This window comes from Poecilia reticulata, chromosome 17 (assembly GCF_904066995.2).
Source record: "Poecilia reticulata chromosome 17, P_reticulata-male-v2, whole genome shotgun sequence".
Taxonomy (NCBI): domain Eukaryota; kingdom Metazoa; phylum Chordata; class Actinopteri; order Cyprinodontiformes; family Poeciliidae; genus Poecilia; species Poecilia reticulata.
The window spans coordinates 2844518-2863413 of record NC_088846.1 but is presented as its reverse complement, the minus strand read 5'-3'; the positions used below and the strand labels follow the sequence as shown (position 1 = coordinate 2863413).

Genomic DNA, 18896 nt, shown 5'->3' with positions numbered 1-18896 from the left:
ATCCTCTGGAGCACAATCAGACTGTACCTTGAAATGTATTAAACTTTCACTGAACAGTGTTCTCTGGTGTTGTGTGAACTTGCATGTGGGTCAAGAAACTGAAATCCAACATGACAAAAACTGTATTTACTTCAGCCCACTGGGTGCAATGTTGACACCTTGAGATGCCTTGAGACCTAAATCCTGAACATCCATTCATTTTAAGCTTTTTAACTCGTTATATTGATCTTGTGTCCAGACAGAGGGATAATCAATAGCCCAGCATCATGACCTGTTTGTTCTGAAGTTCCTGCAGCTCTTCCACTTCTCTTCCTAACATGGCGCCTCCTCACCCTGACTCTCATACTGACAGGAGGAACCACAGAGCTCTGTTAGGTTAAAGCACATCTTCTGAAGTTGGGATGTTTTTTCTACAACACGTTCCAGAGGAATCACCTCAAACCAGATGTTGAACTAGATTTTATTTGACTGTTATTTGTGAATGTTTGAGCCTCATTTTCAACAGTGGAGCTATAAAGGTTGAAAAAGGTTATTATTTTATATATATATATATATATTGTCGAGAAAAGTCGAGCTCATCCCACTTCCCATTGCTGGAGATTTTAGTTTAATAGTAATAATAAATAAAATTACCTTAAAATTAATTACACAGGTGACATCAAGACCCAACAGTAGTGTCAGACGGTAATAAAATTAATCTGGTTGTGTGTGTTGTTATTGTGTCCTGCAAACTTAGCTTTAATTCTACTTTTTTCTATTTAATCATAAAAAATCATAGTCAGGCAGAAAGAGAGTCATGGAACAGGAAGAGCTGGTTTCCGTAATAAAGAGGAAGTTTCCAGTTTGCATCAGTCTAAAAATAGTTCAGACCATTCCTTATTTTAAAGCATTAAAGGTTTAAAGAATAAAATCTAAACATTTTGAGTAATTGGATAAAACCCAGAGTAAAATACTTAAATTAATGACTTATAATTGGGCCAATAATTAATATTGGTTTAACCAGTGGTTGATGTTGGTTTGATTATAAGAATATTTACACTTACTCTTACACTTGTGGAAGTACTTAAAGGTGAAACAAGTAACTGTAACATGATATCAGATAATTAGAATAATGGATATTCTTGGTTTCTTTTCAGAAATGTCTGTAATAACTCACATTATAATTATAATAAGAATAACTAAGTTATGGTTATAACGTTATAAATTAATGTTAAATCAGAGGAATTAAAAGGTTATAAATGTGATTTTGACATTGAACTTGAAATGGTGTAAAATGTTGCAACTGTAATTAAAGATCACTGATGTTGTGTTGGAGGTGGATGGGAGGTGAAAAGTCAGGGGAAAAGAGGAACTAATAGGAGAGCAGAGGTGACCAAGGTCTTATTGCTAAACTTCAACTTTCCTAAGAAAAGGTTGGGCAAGCAACAGGCGTAGGAGGACTGTTGAGCAACTCCGGGACATTAGAACAGACATTAGGTCATGATGTCTCCAAGGTGATGGATATGAGATCATCTGTCCAAGCAGTCAGCCAATGAAACAGGCACAGCAACAAAGCTAGCCAATGCAAACACACCGAAAGGTGGATAAACCCTTTATAAGGTGGGTGCAAAAGAGGAATCTTTGGTTGGATCCTTCAGGCTGCTTCGAGCCAAGATCGAGATGGACAAAGAACTTTGCAGCTGAAGAAGAGCCGGGGCCACAGAGCCGAAGACTGTTCTGCACATGGGGACCAACCCGTTAGCCCCGCAACATGTGGCTTCAAATTGCACTTCTCACATCAGCTGGGTTTAGTCCCCCAAAGACAAAGACCAAGGCAAAGATGAAGATAAAGACAAAGATAAAGACAAAGGCAAAGAAGAAAGGCAAAGAGGAAGAACTGGTGTGTTCCTTCCGTGGGACCAGGAAGATCGTGAGACGAGGAGAAGGGAGCTACAGGGCTGCAAGACAAGAAGCTGAGGACCGCTACGCGCATGGGGAAGTCACCCGGAGGCCCGAGATCTGCCGCTCTAAGTCAGTACTCTTTCTGTACTGGGAACCTCCTGCTGCTGCAACAACACCTTCTTCATCATCAGGCCAGTTCTGGGGTTCAAAATGCCAAACTCTGTCCGTCTCTCTCAAAGTTTCCCTCTTTTAGTTCACAGTGTCAGCATTAGGGAAAGATAGGCTAGATTATTGATTTTACTTATTTGATTATTTCTGCTACTGAATTAAGCTGCACTGACCCTTGCAAAATTGCCTTACTAATAAAATAATTAGCATTAAGAAAATTTAAAAGATGTTGTGGACATTCAATTAATGAGTCAACTTAAAGTTCTTTGATGGTTGTAAAATAGCTATGAAGTTTGATTCTGGGAGGAAAAAGTGGAAAATGTTCTATACGTTGCTTTTAGCCAAAACAACATCCTTGGGACTCGCCCGAGTCACTAAAACCAACCTGGTTCAGTAACAAGTGCAAGTTGTAATAAAGAGAAAGAGCGACTGTTAACAGGTGTGCTCTGTGAAACTAGCTTATTGCAGGCTGCTCAATCTGGCTAATTCACAGGGTGAAGAAGGGTGGGACATCTGGAGGGGGAGATCGTTAGAAACCAGGCTAGTCTTTCTCGACGCCAGCTTAAGCAGAGTTTACTTAGTTCTGGACAGGGTAAATCCTTTCAGATTTAGAAAACTCAATTTACCCGTTAGATGGAGAGCTGGCTGCACATCTCCCTCCTCTAAGAAGGGGAGGTAGAGAGAGAGAAGGAGAGGGAGGTGTTGCACAACAACAATGCATATACTGCTCAAAAAAATAAAGGGAACACTTAAACAACACAATATAACTCCAAGTAAATCAAACTTCTGTGAAATCAAACTGTCCACCTAGGAAGCAACACTGATTGACCCGACGAGGGTCCCCGTTGTCAATCAGTGTTGCTTCCTAAGTGCTTCCTAAGTGAACAGTTTGATTTCACAGAAGTTTGATTTACTTGGAGTTATATTGTGTTGTTTAAGTGTTCCCTTTATTTTTTTGAGCAGTGTATATATATATATATATAATTTTTTTTTGTTTTGGTCATAGTACCCTCAAGAATTTAAAACTACTTTCACCCCTGAACATAATGTTAAATTAATATATTTATAAATGATATTGGATTAAACTGAATTGCTTATAGTTAAATCCTGAGTTCTTCACTAGAAATTCAAAACAGAAAGATCATTTTCATGTTTTCCACAAGAAAATCTAGCCTCAGAGTAGCAAAAATGCTAATGGCAATTAGGTTCAGTTGCTTCTTTTGTTCTTAGATTAATTAACAATACATATTCATATTCATCACACATAACACCCTCTCAGAGATTGGAGCTTGGATCTGGGAGTTGCATTACACCCAATTCAACTTTAACAAAGATGCACGTTTGAAAACCAATTGGGTTTGCTAACTGTTGTGCTCAGTGAGCAGGCTAATTCAAAGCAAGATGACATCTGATAAGCGACTGATTTCAGAGTCATGTACAACACTGTCATGCAGTCAGTTTAGCTAGTTAATCAGTAGCTAATCATAAACCAAGTTGTGTTAAATATGCGGCACACAAATAATGATCAAGCACAAATACTTTAAAAGAGATATAAATGGTGCTAAGCTGGCAGGAAGGAGAGAGTCTTAGTTTAAGTGGGCTCCAAAATGTAAACCTTCTCAGGGCCCCATCCAACCTAGGGATGTGTTATGTTTTAAAGTCAATAAAAATGTACTTTAAAGGTTTAGCTTTTATTTAGCCTGGAATAAACCTTTTTAAAGGTCACATTTTGTGCATCATCTCTCCAAATTCACAGAATAGCTTTGTTTACAAAATAAAATCTTAAAAGTGTGGCAACACTAAGGTAGGAATCTGATACTCTGCTCCTTACAGCAGGATAACCAGAAGTTGTCAACAACTCCACCTTGGGGTTGTTGACAACAACCCCAAGGTGGAAATAGACTGCCAGTAGGACTGAGGAAATAGACTGCCAGTAGGTTTGAGGTTTGTGACCAAGGAGAACAAGACTTTCCCCCAAAAATTAATTGGGGCCTGCCCATAGCAATGCATAGGGAGAGCAATCTCCATGCATTGCATGGCAGGCACCTATTGTTCTACACCTCATAGAATGTCTTTATTGGGGCATGCCATAGTAATGCACAGGGAGAGCAGTGACTGACTTTCTGCCTCCATGCATTGCATTGCAGGCACCGATTGTTCTACACCTAATAGAATGTTTCTTTCTTTCTTTATTTATTTTTATTCCGTCACTGTTAATGCGGCTCGTACCGCTGCGTGCACCCCCACAAAAGTGGTATCAAAACATGCGGCTCGATCTCGAGAAGGGAGCTATTAGAGGGCTCTCCTGTGCCCAGACGTCAAAAATTTGATCAATTGCATTGATAGATCGGTTGACCAGATCCATAATTTGTAGATTTGGAGGATGTGCAAAGAAAGGCTCCAAAATATAGAAAAAGACAGAACAAAAAGAGAGCAAGCAGGGCAGGCATGGGCAGGGAGGGAGCAGAGAAAAAAAGCATCTGCCTTCATCGAGAACAAGAGAGAAAGTCAGTAGTAGTCAAGAGAGAGTAGTCTTCCAGTACTCAGCATCCAGCATCAGTTCAGGGAAACTCACTTCACTACATGCATACAAACAGTAACAAACATGTTGAGGAGACAAATAAAGTATATTTTATCTTCTAGTTCTTGGGTGCCCCATCCCTTTCTGATGCCACCCTGGGCGTGCATATACTCTAATTGAGTTTTGCATTTGTATTAAAGAAGATGACTCTCTGTGCCTTTGTATGAACATATCAGGGTTTTTAAGGGGCCATGGCCCTCCTTAGTGGAGCCACTGTTACAATCTACTATGAGGAACTGGGTTGGTCCACCGTTATTAGAGTCTGAAATGATAGTACTTCCATGTGTAATATGACACGTTTACTGAGAGAGCCGCATTAGATACGCCCCCTAGTCTCCTCCCTACCTGTTGTCTCTCTGTGTTCTCTTGTTAATTGAGGTCAGCCCTGCCCCGCCCCTTCTTCCGTTTCCCCTGCTTTTGTTTCATCCATCTGATCAAATAATTGAAGCGAACACCTTGTTGGGTCCTGGCTGTGTAGTGCTGTGTACTGCTCTCCGCGGGGGGATGAAGAGAGGGAGGTGGTGGAGGAGGAGGAAGAGGGGAATAGAGTAACAGCTACTGGTGGTGCTGGAGACTGTAGCGGCCGAGCAGCAGCAGCAGCAGCATTAACGCGGCTACGGCAGAATCCGAGCTTCCGCGCAGAGGACAGAGCGCAGCATGGGCTGACTGACTGATTGACTGAATGTCTTTTTGTTCTTCACTAATGGATGAGCCGAACATCCTGAGACGCCGCGGGCTGCAGGTAAACACAGCCTCGGCTCGGTTCGGTTCGGTTGTTTCCAGGCAGACTGAATGGTTTTGGTTACTATGCTGGGTGTAGAGACTCATTTGTGTTTTTTACTCTCTAGTTCAGTAGCTCACTAACAGTTTATCATTAGATCTTTCAGAAATATTAATTATAGCAGCAGATCATATTCTCTTCCGATCATCAGAACAAATGAACTAAACGAACGGGTTAACAGTCTGATTTGAGTAAACAATGAAATGGATCAGTCAGGTCTGACAACACCGTTTTCCTTCTTCATTCTAAAATTGTCCTTGTTGCTTTCGATGATGTGGTTGCCTTGGTTATCGGGACAACCCCCCAACCCCCAAAAGATCCCTGTGAAAGGGATTGATTGAATAATCCCTTTTATCTTTTTACTGTGTGCCATGTTTGCTAGGGAGCATTCTAAATGGGAATCCTTCTTGTCTCTTATATTAATGTACATGTGAGCTGCATTGGTAAGATGGTCTGTTCTCCAGAGAGAATATGGCTTTGTGATGAAATGCTCTCCAAAACTGGATTTTCCCAGCCATTAACTGCATACATCCATGGTATTTAGATTAGGTGCAACCCTCCCTGGTCCTGGTGAATGTGGATGGTGGTTTGAGTCGAAACATTGTCTCTATGCAGAAATAGATTCATTTAAATACGTTTAATCACAAAGAAAATGTGTTCCGATGGCCTCAAGCAGCCATTGCTAAAGTGTCATAACCAGGAAAGTCTTATTTAATGTGTCTGGACTTGCATGCAGTAGTTGTGGAGTATGATTTGTATTCGTGCCACTAATGGCTACAAGGCCCACTTGTTCTGAAAAGAACTGGGTTGTGCTGTAGCAAATGATATTTACACTGCAGCAGAAAGAAAACAAGTGGGAATGACAGAAAGCAGCCATCTGATGAATAAGTCCAACTTTAGCTTTTTACTGTCTTTGACTCATGTTAATTTTTAAATGGGCTAATGGATTAAAATATTAGGAACAGCAAACAAAATAAAGATATAAACAAATAAGAATAAATTCTCATGAAAATGGATTTAAAATGGCGATAATATAAATGCATTAGAAACTGAGTAATGAAGTGTTTTTGCAGCCAAATAAAATATAGAGAGGAATGACTTCCTTTAACCAGGAAAAAAACCTCCAGCAGAACCAAGCTCAGTGTGCAGCTTTTACTTTTTTATTATACGATGAACTTGATTTCTTTGTTTTGATTAAGGCTGCAAAATGTTAGGAAAACATGCAATGTCATATTATTGTTGTGTCATGATTTGGCATCTCAGCCACTAAATTCTATACCATGTATACACGACTGGACATATAATTGCCATGGAAAGAATGCATCAACACATCACATGTTGATTATAACAGCCTATCAGAAATTACATCAAGGCAGTTCATTGTGCAATATTGCTCAACTGATCCCTTTTTAAATTATACTTTCAATCTAGGGTATGCAGCTTCTGGTTGGGGCTACTCACAGATCTGTAATGGCTGCAAGGTTGAAATGAGGCAGCAGAATGAGTGGTATTGTGCCCATGTGCAAAGCAAAGAACAGCAGCAGCTGTAACAAAGTCTGCAGGTACAAATAGATCAAAGCCACTGGTGTATTTTCATGGTCTGTCTAATCTGAGCAAATGTTTTCCAGAAAACTTAGATGTAGGCAATATCTTGTTGAGGATGCAGCACAACTTTTCTTGTATCTAAAGAACTGAATACATCTGAACAGCATGAATGCTTAGCCAAACTTGGGGCACATCCCAAACATGTATTGTATGCTCATTGCTCAGGTGCATGTTGCTGATTTCTGGAGATGTTACATATCATTGTTTTCATCTGGAAATTTCATGCATGTGAACAATACTGGAGGGGAAAAAGACTATTCTTTTACTTTTACTACTAGAACAGTGTTTCTCAACCCTGGTCGTCAGCGTGTTTTAGGTGTTTCCCTTCTGCCACACACCTGAATTGTATCTCTGGGTGATTAACAGGCTTCTGCAGTACTTGATGGTCATGCAATCATTTGAATAAGCTGTTCTGGAATACATGCAGAGCAGGGGGCACTGAGGACCAGGGTTGAGAAACACTGTGCTAGAACAATCCTGTTAACCAAATGAAACCTGGAGATGTAGTTATTATTAATTTAGTGTAGTGCACCACAGCTAAGTTAAGTTAATGCGGACAAACCATTGAACTCAGAACCACTCGTATTCTCTTTTCTATGTCGGCCATGCTACACAGAGACCCGTTGCCATAACAGACTGGCAACAGCTTTATTAGCTGACAGAAAAAAGATTACGTTCAAGTTTATCAGGATTCAACAATAAAAAACTCTGGAAACATTTCCCACACACAGTCTGTTGTATGCTTTCAGGCCTGATGTTTATTTTGCCATTATTAAGTGATCATCTAAACATAGTACACAGTAGCAATTCATTACATAATTGATGGTGATCATCAGCAGAACACTTTCTCAATAGATTCGGGGTGTCCAAAGTGGGTCCTCGAGAGCCGGCATCCTGCATGTTTTAGTTCTCTCCCTGGTTTTACACACCTGGATCAAATTATGGCTCATTAGAGGCCTAAGAGGAACATGACTTGCTGAGGAGGTTGTTACAACCACCAGGGAGAGAATTAAAACATGCAGGATGCTGGCCCTCGAGGACAAACTTTGGGCACCCCTGCTATTATACATATATATTTTTTATTTTTTAACTAAACCGAAACACACCGAATTCTGCAACACATCTACACGTTAAAGTTGTCAAAGTCAAGTTAGCATAGCTGACCTATTTCCCTCTCTGCATTTTTTTAAATAAAACTTTTTACTAAGCTGTGAAATGTGATTTCATTGGACCTTGCTATCTCATTGTCATAGTGTTGAAAATTAGTAGCAAAACACTGCATCCCTTTTTCTCTCATATGTATTGCATGTACATCTAAGATTTGGCGCTTTATGTTGACAGCTCGACAGTAAAACCAATGGCAGTCACTGTCAGCCAGCAGTTTTTCTTCCCTCCTGCAGGGAGCTGGGTGGGATCCTGTGTGTAGCAGCACATTGGAACATGTCTGTACACCATGCCCCTTTGGTTCCATGATCAGAGCTTCATGTTCTGAAAGTTCACATTTCTTGGTGAGATGTGAACAAAGAACTGCTGTGTAAATAGGCATTCATGTGTGGGTATTTATCAAAGAATGATGTTGTGGGAGGAGTTATTGGTGTGACAATGATGGTTTTAAATGCAATGCAGCCTAAATGTTGAGTAACCAGTTGCTCTAAACGGGTTTCATTTCTCCAGATTTCACATCGTCAGTATTTTTCAACGGGGCAAAGAGGGTTATAAAAAAAAGCGTATTCACAGAAAGAGAAATAATCCAAAGAAGAAGTAACTCATTAGACATGTTTTACAGTGTCAAGAGACTATTTCCCCCACATCTGTCTGTGGTTGAAACAAAATATCAACATATGTTTAAAAAAAGACATAACCTCTGTATTTTTCCTCTCTGTCTGACATTAAACAGACATTTTCAGTCAGATATGTTGACATAGTTGTCCTTAAGCCACTTGGCAACTAATTTGGCAAGCCTTAACCTCCCTGCTGATGTCTTGAAATGTTGCATAAATATGTCAGCATGGTGTTCGTTCATCATGGTCATCTATTTTGCGAAGCACACCAGATCCTCTCGCAGCAAAATCCCTCACAAGATGACAATCCTCTTGCATGATATTTAAAGACATGGCAATCTGTGAATGTTGTATTCTGAACATGAAAAAGTGATTAAAAAGTCTGTCTCTAAAAACTCTAAAAATGTTAAATATCTTATTCATGGGGTGTCAACATCAAGGTTTGAAATATTAAATTAATAGAATATTAAAAATATCTGGATTACAGGTATTCATGAAATGCTTTTTTTTTTCTTTAGTAGATACTAATTTAACTTTTTCTTCCTTTTTCTTTTCAATCATTATTCCAGAAGGAGCTGAGCCTTCCACGCAGAGGAAATGTGTAAGTATTGTTGTCTTGCTTCTCCTGTACACCCTGTCAGTCTCAGTTGCCCTTTCTGCCCCCCTCAAACCAGATCAGCCAGATCACTATCACCGTCAGCTTTCTTGTGCTCACTTACACCAATTATTTGTTTACTTGACCCTCTGGTGAGGCAAGAAGGTTTGAATGTACCTGAAAGACCGAGCTGTCTTACTGCCCAGACAGGTTTTTGCAAACGGAGAGAAAAAAATCTAGAGCAGAACATCTCTGCTTCCTGCAGTTCAGAGATCATTTTATGATAATAAGCTCAGTGTTCTCTTTGCTGAAAATTAGTTGCTGGATGTCTAACTCAGATAGATACAGGAATATTTGCACTTGATATGCAATTCCATTTATTAGAGCAGTGGGTTTTCCCAAGGTTGGTTCTTGTCGGAATTCAACTTTGCACGTCAGGATTAGAACAATGACGTATGTAAACAGCATGAAGGAAGTCGCATGTGAATTTGTTGCCAAGCCAGACAAACCTCGATGTATGAGCTACCTCTAATCTGAGTAGAGCATATAACATCAGATTTGTTGCACAGTTCTTCTGACAGAATAGAAATATTACAATTAAATTGATTTTAAGGAATTGTGAAAACTGGCCATGCTGGGTCACAAAGGTGGTTCAGGCAAGCAACATATTGATTTGATGACTTCAAAAAAACGATGACCGACAAACACCATGTTGATTTTTATTTGTTGTATCTAGGCCTGAAATGATAACTTTTGCTGGATGATAGATTGTCCCAGTTATTATTGCAATAAACAATATTTTAAAGTAGTATTATGATAATTGCATAATAATGAAAGTTTGCCCTTAAAAGTTTAATTTCAATAAACATTTAATTTGGTAAAAAAAAAAAAGACTTAACACTAGAACTGGAAGATACTTTAAATACCTTGAAACAATAAATAAAACAACCGAAAACAATAAATAAAATGGAAATAAAAACCTCCTCCTTCGAACCGCAAACTTTCGTGGAAGACAATATATTGTTTTTACATATGATGCAACTGAAAAATATTTAGCTTGTACTTTTATCTGGCCCTTTTATACCCTTAGATAAAACTGAGTACAACTGCCTAAGATCAGAAACTGCCTAGTAAAAAAAACCTGTATGTAATTCAGTTTCAATATAAATTCAGATGTTCTCTTTATGCAAGAGAAGTTTTTTTAGAGAACAAATGGCATCATGAAGACCAAAAAACACAGTAGACAGGTCAGGGAGAAAAGCGTGGAGAAGTTTAAATCAGGGGGCTTTTGAAAATATCACCAAGCTCTGTTCCATCTAAACATCCAGTCACCCATTATTTGAAAATGGAAAGAGCATGGATATATGCACAATTAGGTGCAGCAGAAAATTAACACTGCACACCTTCCTCATGGTGAATCATGTCAGTGGCAGCATCTTGGTATAGGAATGTTTTTCTTCAGCTGGAAAAGTGAAACTGCTCAAAATAAGACAGGTGGAGCTAAATACAGGGCATACAGAAAAAACATGTTAGAGGATACAGATACCTGTACTGTGGGTCGGTTCATCCTTCAGCAACACAAAGTCCCACATGCAGCCAGAACGGTATTGGAATGGTTTGGATTCAATATTCATCTGCTGAAATGACTGAGTTTAAGCTCAGACATAAATCCAGTTTTTCTTCTTTGGCAAGACTTAATTTTGATGTCACAGACACACTCCATCCAATGTGACTAAATTTACAAGTATTTTGGAACCATTGTGTAAAAGAACATCTGTTTCTAGATACATCAAGCCTTAAAGACTTGCAGTTATAATTGCTGCAAAATATTGTTCTACACAGTAGATAATTACGAATCTGAATTCGTAATTAATAATGCTAATTAATAATAGCAAAGCTACTTTGCTTTAGTCAGTTTTAGTCAGAGTTGTTTATGAGAGAAAATCTAAAAATGCTTTTGGGGATAAATAGTTTAGTAAGAGACTGTTTATAAGGTAATTATGATAAATATGAGCCTTGTATGAAGCAAAGACCTCTGCCATTTTTATCCAGATAAAAAGTAACTTTCAGTGTTCTTGGACATTTGACGATTTCAAAGCTATAAACCTTTTACGTCTAGCTTTCCATGTAATCTCGACATAATTTTAGCCATGATTTTAGCTGTTAGGATCTGTGGGTTTGTAAAACTTGTGTACCACAAAAATACAAAATTACAAAGAACACTGTTTTGCTGAATAGTGGTGAATCCAGTTTTTCAAGTAGCTCCTGAAAGCACCACTAGTCCCGCCTCCCCGTTGTTCCTGTTCTCGCGGCTGCGCGAGGAAAGTTTGTATCCCTCTCGGAGCTGACGGACCTACCGCTGTATGATGCTGCATTTCTCGGACGACAGAAACGGCTTTACTAAAATTCTGCTCCCGAGATAAAAAACTGAGCTTAACGGACATGGCCGCTCCAGTCACTCAGGAGAAGCGAGCTGCCCTGCCGCGTGTCTGGGGTCAGTTTGTCCAGGAGCTGAATGGAGTTTCCGCTGTTGGACTCTGCGTAGTGGCCTAACCACGGCCAGCAACACAGTCACAGGGAGAGACTGTTAAACATGATGCTCCCACTCCAATGAGAGGACACTGATTCTCATATTTTCACTGGCTTTATCTGTGACCACCAATATGTCCGACCAAAGCTACTACTGGACCGTTCTTCCCAGCTACAAAACCAGTTTTGTGACTGGAGCAATGATGAGAAGGTCGAAAAGGTAAAGAACGAATGCTGTTTGGGAATAGAAATACGCGGTGGTCTTTATGAAGCGCTGCTGCGCAAGCCAATTGTTGAACGCTTACCTAATTCACAGCATACAAAAGCAGTATTTTTACCATTTCTTTAGTATTTTTCTACATTTATCAAATGGACGTTTATTGGGAGTCATTCAGTGTCGGTTACATCCGCCCTAGATCTTGTTTCCTACGGAGAAACGTGGCCTGTTAGGACTTGGTGTGTGTGTGTATGCATGTGTGTGTTTAGCACAGACGGACTGCATTGTCTGCTGCCAGCTGTCGCATAAAGCGACACAAAGACTGAGAGCTGGTCGATATCCGTCGTTGATGCGGTTAGAGAATGTAGTTTGGCTTTTAATTGTCAGGTAAATGCGATCAACCTTAACAGTCTGGCCCGTAATGCCTGAAGGACCTGCCTGCCTTTGTCAACAAGCGAGGATCTATAGAGGATCCTCTTTGTCATTATCCCTGCTACGTTTCTTAATCTTTGTATTTACTGTTGTAGTTACCTCTAGAGCTGTTAGATTTAATCATCCAATGCAAATTATTGATTCTATAAACTGCAGATAATAAATGGAGCTCCCTACTTCAAGCAGACACAAACGTCAAATTTAAAGATACTACCCCTATTTTTCTTTACAATCTCTCTTAGACGTAGTATCTGGCCAACATGCCATGGCCATGGTTTTCTGTTAATATTGCTATTGTGTTATAAATCATTATCCATTAAAGAAAAAGTCTGCCCTCCTCAGACTCCACCTCTTGTGACATCACATTAGGCAAACGTTGGGATTTCCTTGAACATGACCAACTCTATTCAATGCAGGAATACTTTATTTATCCCAATGGAAAATTAAATGTCCTAAATCACATCATGCAAGTATCTTGAAAGAGTTTATGTGGATGAAGATGCGGTCGGTAGAAAGGAACTGTGGTAGCAGTCAGTCTTGCAACGTATCAGAAGAGACCTCTAACTGAAGACCGTTTCTGTATGACGGCCTTATGTTAACAGCTCAGCATCCAGGCAGCGGAGACGATATTCCACAGTAATGTTCTGGAGGAGACCATCAGATGGCCAGTGCTGCTAATCCACCTCATTTGGTTTTGCTATTCCTCCTTAAATCTCAGTCTGGGCTTACGGCCAGAAAGCCGAGCTTAGAGATGGAGTCTTGGATATGATCCTTACGCAGGGCTTAAAGAGCTCCGGCCGGGGGCCGGATTTCCGGCTTTTGACCAAACGGTCCACCTCAACCAAACTGTAGTCTCCGGGCTTAAAACCCTTCTAGACCGGAACGTGTCGGCGGCGACGCATCTAAATTTGCAGTACCGTAATTCCGCCACACATAGCGCTATCTGAAAAATTCCAACGGTTTCTGAAAGGGGAGACGTTGCACTTTCCAGCAAATATTGGGTTAATACGGCAACTTCACAGCTGCAGCTGCAGAGAGCGTAATTAATCCGGGGACTCGTTTAATAGACGGTAAATTGCAAAAATAACTTGCTGGATATTGCAAGTTCCGGTCGTTATGGATACATGGGTAAGTATATCATCTCACAAGACATTTAAAGAACTACTTACAATTAAAATAAGGAAGATTTATTTAGTCAGACGTTTGAAACTTAGGCGTAAAGAGCTCCGTCTGGGGGCCAGACTTTCAAGCAAAGCGAGCATTGGGCCAAACGGCCCGCCTCAACTAAACTGTAGATAATAGACAAAGATGTCTGCCAATCAGAATTCTAGCTCCCGTGTTCTTGACCAATGGCTGTAAAACGTTTTGTAGAAAAGAAGCGCATGCGTTCGGTTCGGCGGTTAAATCAAATGCGATATGAAAGAAGATGGAGTTTGTCTTACCCAGTGATGTTTTATCGAGGACTTTTGTACATATGTTTTGGCAGTTCTGTGATCATGTCAAAGCAGCAACTTATATTAAAAAGTGTTTTATTGTACCGTCTGGATGCTGCCCGCTTCCATGGAAGGACAACAGAAAATCGCTCTTATAAACATGTAATTACTAAAATCACGATACCCTCACTTTGTATCCCTCTGAAAAATTAACTCATTTAAATAAAGAAATCCCTCCATCGGTGATATCACGATGGAGAGGGTTCATGCACTTACAGCATACCGGTGCTGTAAGTGGTCCGGTATGAAACGGGTGTGATAGAACAGTGGTACCACAGCACATTTAAATTTCAACAATCAAAATACCGAAATTGTTTCCGTTGTTTTAAAAGGTTTATGTCAGTCTGTCTTTTCCCCATCGATACGCCCTGCACCTTAGGGGGTAAAAAAAACAAAACGATGTGCACATTGCGCAAAACTCTGAAACAGGGGAAGCGGGACATAAAACGGAGCACAAACTAGATGTGAATTATGGCATAAAAACAGAATCCGACGCTGAACAGTGAAAAATTAACACGTGATGTGAAACATGATGATTAGGAGGCACAGCAGGTGATGAGTAAAGATTACTGATGGTCAATAAACGAATAAAATAAATCCAGAAACAGGAAAGCAACCAAAGTGGACATAGCAATAAACCAAGAGAAGATAATACTAATCAAAGGAAACTAAATGGAAATGAATGAAGAACAAAATGCAAGAATAAACTAAGAAACTAAAGTAAATACAGAGGAATAAACTGGTATGGCAAAACATTTTGAGCAATAATTAATACAGAGGACTGTATGGCAAGAATACAGTCCTGTGTATTCTTGCCATACAGAATATCTGGAAAAGGTAAAATATTATTTGACCTTTTCCAGAAGGTAAAATAATACCTTCTTGATTATTTTACCTTTTCTAGGTACCTTGTTGGGCGACGTTGTACTTTAAGCCCTGCTTACGTGTTATGATTGATAGAAGGGATGGTTTGAACTTCCTCCTTCTCTCTGCTCTGCATCTACAAAGCTTTCTTTTCAACTCCTCTGGGGTCAAAGTTCAGGTATTATTTGATCTTTAGCTGCTCCTGGCTGTAAAACAATACAATGAGAGCAGACTCCTTCAATCTGCACAGCATCCAAAACTAGAGGGAATGGTTGTCCAAACATGCAACACCACAACCAATAAAAAGTCAAACAAAAAGAACAAATCAGAACTAACACAGCAGAGCCACTACGAGCGCCACAATTCCAGAACCTTTTCATTGTTCTGTCCTCTTTATCTGCTTGTTTTCACTGAGTAAAATGTGATTTTTCTATTGATACACACAGAAGCAGTTTGATTAGCAGGGCACATGGGAATAGTCATTGTTTCATCAAAGATTTTCAGCAGTAATTTTGAGCAAAGTTTGTATCAAAAAATCATGCGATCCAGTGATTCCTACAGAATTGCTGCTTCACCTTTGTGGACAGTGAATTGTTGAGGTGTGCTAAAGTGTGGGTTCAGATCCACTACTAATCGAATCTGACATTTTACTCATATCTCTAACGTTACTGGCCTTTTGTGAGGATCCCACAGTCCAGTGTTGTGTCCAAATGCAAACAGACCTGGAAGTGCTAGTTGCTAGCTGCTCACGTGGTCTGGGTGTGATACAGCACTGCTACTTCTGCACATTCTTGTCTGTTTCTTTGTTAGGACAGACTGTTTATTTTGTCTGATAAGAATAAAATTGGAACAAATCTTAGGCAAACTCAGGCTCCTGATTGCTTTATTTTTCTCCAACCTTTTTGGGGTTGAGACCACATAAGTGGCTGAATCTGCCTCGGCACCGACCCAGAAACGTCGCACTCTGTTAACGTCTCGTTGGCTCAGTAGTTTTAGATTGCCGCCAGAAAGAAAGCCAGCATTGCCAGGATAAGGAGCAGAAAGCAACATATAATTACACCCAGCCTCTTTCCACAAATTATACCCAAGCTGAAATGGAGACGAATTGGAAATGAGATGAAGACTAATGTACAGAGAGCTAATTCACAGTTTCTATGAAGCATTACAAAGCCTGCAGGCAGAGCATGCAGCGGAATCATGCAGGAAGTGGACAGAGTCACTTTTGATCTTAAGGTTACTGGGTCAGGATTTTAATGGGTCTGGGTGGGTTACTTCAGCTAAAATAAACACTTTTGCTACTATATATATATATATATATTTTTTTTTAAAATTATTTATTATTTGTATATTGAATTATGTTTCTCAGAAAAACGCCGTTATAGGCTTCATTGTAGCCCATTAAGAGATAATATGATTATATTGGTTCTCCAGTTTTGCATGTCTATAAATGTAATTGCAGGTATCATAAAGCACCTGGTGTTTCCCTTATCACCATAACCCACTTTAGTTCATAGGTTGACGCCGTTTTATTTTGCTGCGCTGATGAGACGGGTGAGCACCACGTGCTACTTGTTGATCATAAGCGGACCATGAGCTAATCTCATCTCTCATCCCTGATTCCCTGCTCTCTCTCAGTTCCCGTAACAAGAGGAGAAGTTTGGCGGTCGGGACTCCGTCGCCCACGCTGTCGCGACCTCTTTCACCTCTTCATCTCGCAACAGGTACTCGTTTATCTACTCTACTTTGTGCGCGTAAATGTTTGGCAGTCTGGAATGAATGGATTGAGGCGTTGATGTGTGCTGTCGCATGCATGCTCCCTCAGCTTTGTTTTGATTCCATGTGTCATTAGGAAAAAATGACGGGTTCCCCTTTCTCATTATCTTGTTTTTCATAACTTCCTTTAACACACTTTTACTCATAAATTTAGCTGGTTAAATATGGTTGGAATGCAGCTTTTCTTAGTATCAACAAATGTTAAAGCTGCAGTTTCCAAGCTGAGATGCTGCCTCACAGAGCCATTCCCCCGCAACTCAGCTCCTTCAGACTAGCTCAGGGGTGCCCAAAGTTGGTCCTCGAGGGCCAGCATCCTGCATGTTTTAGTTCTCTCCCTGGTGGTAGTATAAACCTTTTCAGCATGTCAATGTTCTTAGGCCTTTTAACAAGCCATAATTTGATGCAGGTGCATTAAACCAGGGAGAACTAAAACATGCAGGATCAAGGACTGACTTTGGGGACCCCTAGACTTGCTGGACTGCTACCAGATAGCATTTTTATGACAACTGAAGTTAACATAGTTACTTGATTGTGCTATAATATGGCACTGTGTGCCTGGAAAATACATAATACTGCCCCTTTAAGTAAGATTTGATGTGTCTGTTCCAGCTGGAAGTAGTCCCTCAGAAAGCCCCAGGAATATCTCCACTAGCACCTCTTCCAACTTCCAGTTCGCCCGCAGGTAAATCAGATGCTTTTATTGTTCAATTCCACTTATGCAAATCCACATCACAGCAGCAGATTTTCTCACAGTTCAAACTGGGAATTGGGAATCAAGCAATTGATTCAAGAATAAGCCACTGGTAAAATTACCCCTGTGTTTCTTACCAGACAAAAGTGTTAGCTGATCGATCAGAAGATATAAAGTCGTCACCATTACCACTACACAGGGTTTCCTTTCTTGGTTATTGATGGTTTCATGCAAATCTTCCGAAGAAAGTTAGCTGGCTTTCATATCACATGGCCATGCTATGCTTCTTTTACACAGGTCTTTTCTTTTTCCTCGTCTTCTCAACTTGCGGATAATAGCTTTGCACCAATGAGCAGCTGGCAGTGTTTCAGTGGAACTTCACGGTCCGGGCAGGACTTGTTTGGAATCAGTCCTGTTTCATATTAGCAATGAAGTCTGTTAGGCTTGATCCAGCATGAGATGGTCATGGTATGAGGAATATGAATCAGGGTTCCCTCATATAAAAACTTGATAACCTGCTTGTTATTATTGTAAGACATTGTTGACAATACTTAACAAATAGTGTATTAAAAAAAGCAAACACAAAAAGTATATCTGCTCAGGTAGCCAACATGCAGCTATCTGCTGGACGGTATTTACTACTAAACTACAGATTTAAACAGGGTTGCCAACGTTGATGGGTGGGGCTCTTTAACTTTTTCCAAAGTAATATATTTCCAGAATTCCACATTTGTGCTTCTTGTAGTGAGGGGGAAGTTTCAGCCAGCTGAGTGGGAGATTAAATTTCAGTATTAAATTTATCCTGGACATAGCCTGCCTCAACGCCAGCTGTTCTGGTTTTGTAAACACACAAGTTCTGCTGTGATTTTGTTATGCTAGCACTGATTAGCTGTACGTGTGCTGGCTTGCCTAAGCAGAGAGGAAAGTCATGTTTTAGTGCAAGAAAAATAACTGACAGGAGCTTTATGTAGTTGGATGTTTCTAATAAACAGTGAGCATATGTTTCAACAGAGAATGCTGGGAAACTTTCTAGCATCTAGTTTTATTTTAGCGTCTAGTTTTGGGTCACCAGTTCAAACATGCAAAAAGCTGTTGAGCAATTAGACCAGTGTTTCTCAACCTTTTTCGAGGCAGCGCCCTAGCTTTTATCCAGGTACCTCACCGCCCCCCACCAAAGAATTTGTAGGCTACTTTGCACTGACAATTATTTTATTATTAATGTTACTATCATTATTGTAGATGTTTTGATTTTTATGCTTGTTTCTGTATTTATCATCAAAAACAATTTCCCAGAGAACAAAAAAGTCATGTTAATAGAAATTTTCACAGGTGTCTACAAAAAATGCAATGGACATTCAACTTAAAATCGGTAGGCCTAACAGCTGCCAATCAGTGAAAAATATATTCTTATTCTGTGCCATTTTGTGTTAAATATTACACAAAATGACCAGATAAAAGATGTACAACAATGGCAGTTTAAACTTTGATATATTTGCAAAACAACT

At 39.8% G+C, this 18896-nt stretch overlaps 1 protein-coding gene across 8 annotated transcripts in view; it reads left to right on the top strand.

Annotated features, from left to right (window-relative positions):
- Window positions 1–5032: 5032 nt before the first annotated feature.
- Window positions 5033–18896, top strand: part of mast3a (microtubule associated serine/threonine kinase 3a) — a 74167-nt gene continuing 60303 nt past the window's right edge. For 4 of the 8 annotated variants that reach the window (XM_017310047.2, XM_017310046.2, XM_017310045.2 and 1 more), the window contains exons 1-4: window positions 5035–5372; window positions 9367–9398; window positions 16563–16648; window positions 17310–17382. In XM_017310047.2, the coding sequence (XP_017165536.1) occupies window positions 5313–5372; window positions 9367–9398; window positions 16563–16648; window positions 17310–17382 (251 nt within the window). In that variant the 5' untranslated portion in view covers window positions 5035–5312. Of the gene's footprint in view, window positions 5373–9366; window positions 9399–11703; window positions 12142–16562; window positions 16649–17309; window positions 17383–18896 lie in introns of those variants that run through there. The other 4 variants (XM_081598784.1, XM_081598782.1, XM_081598783.1 and 1 more) reach the window with 2 other exon arrangements.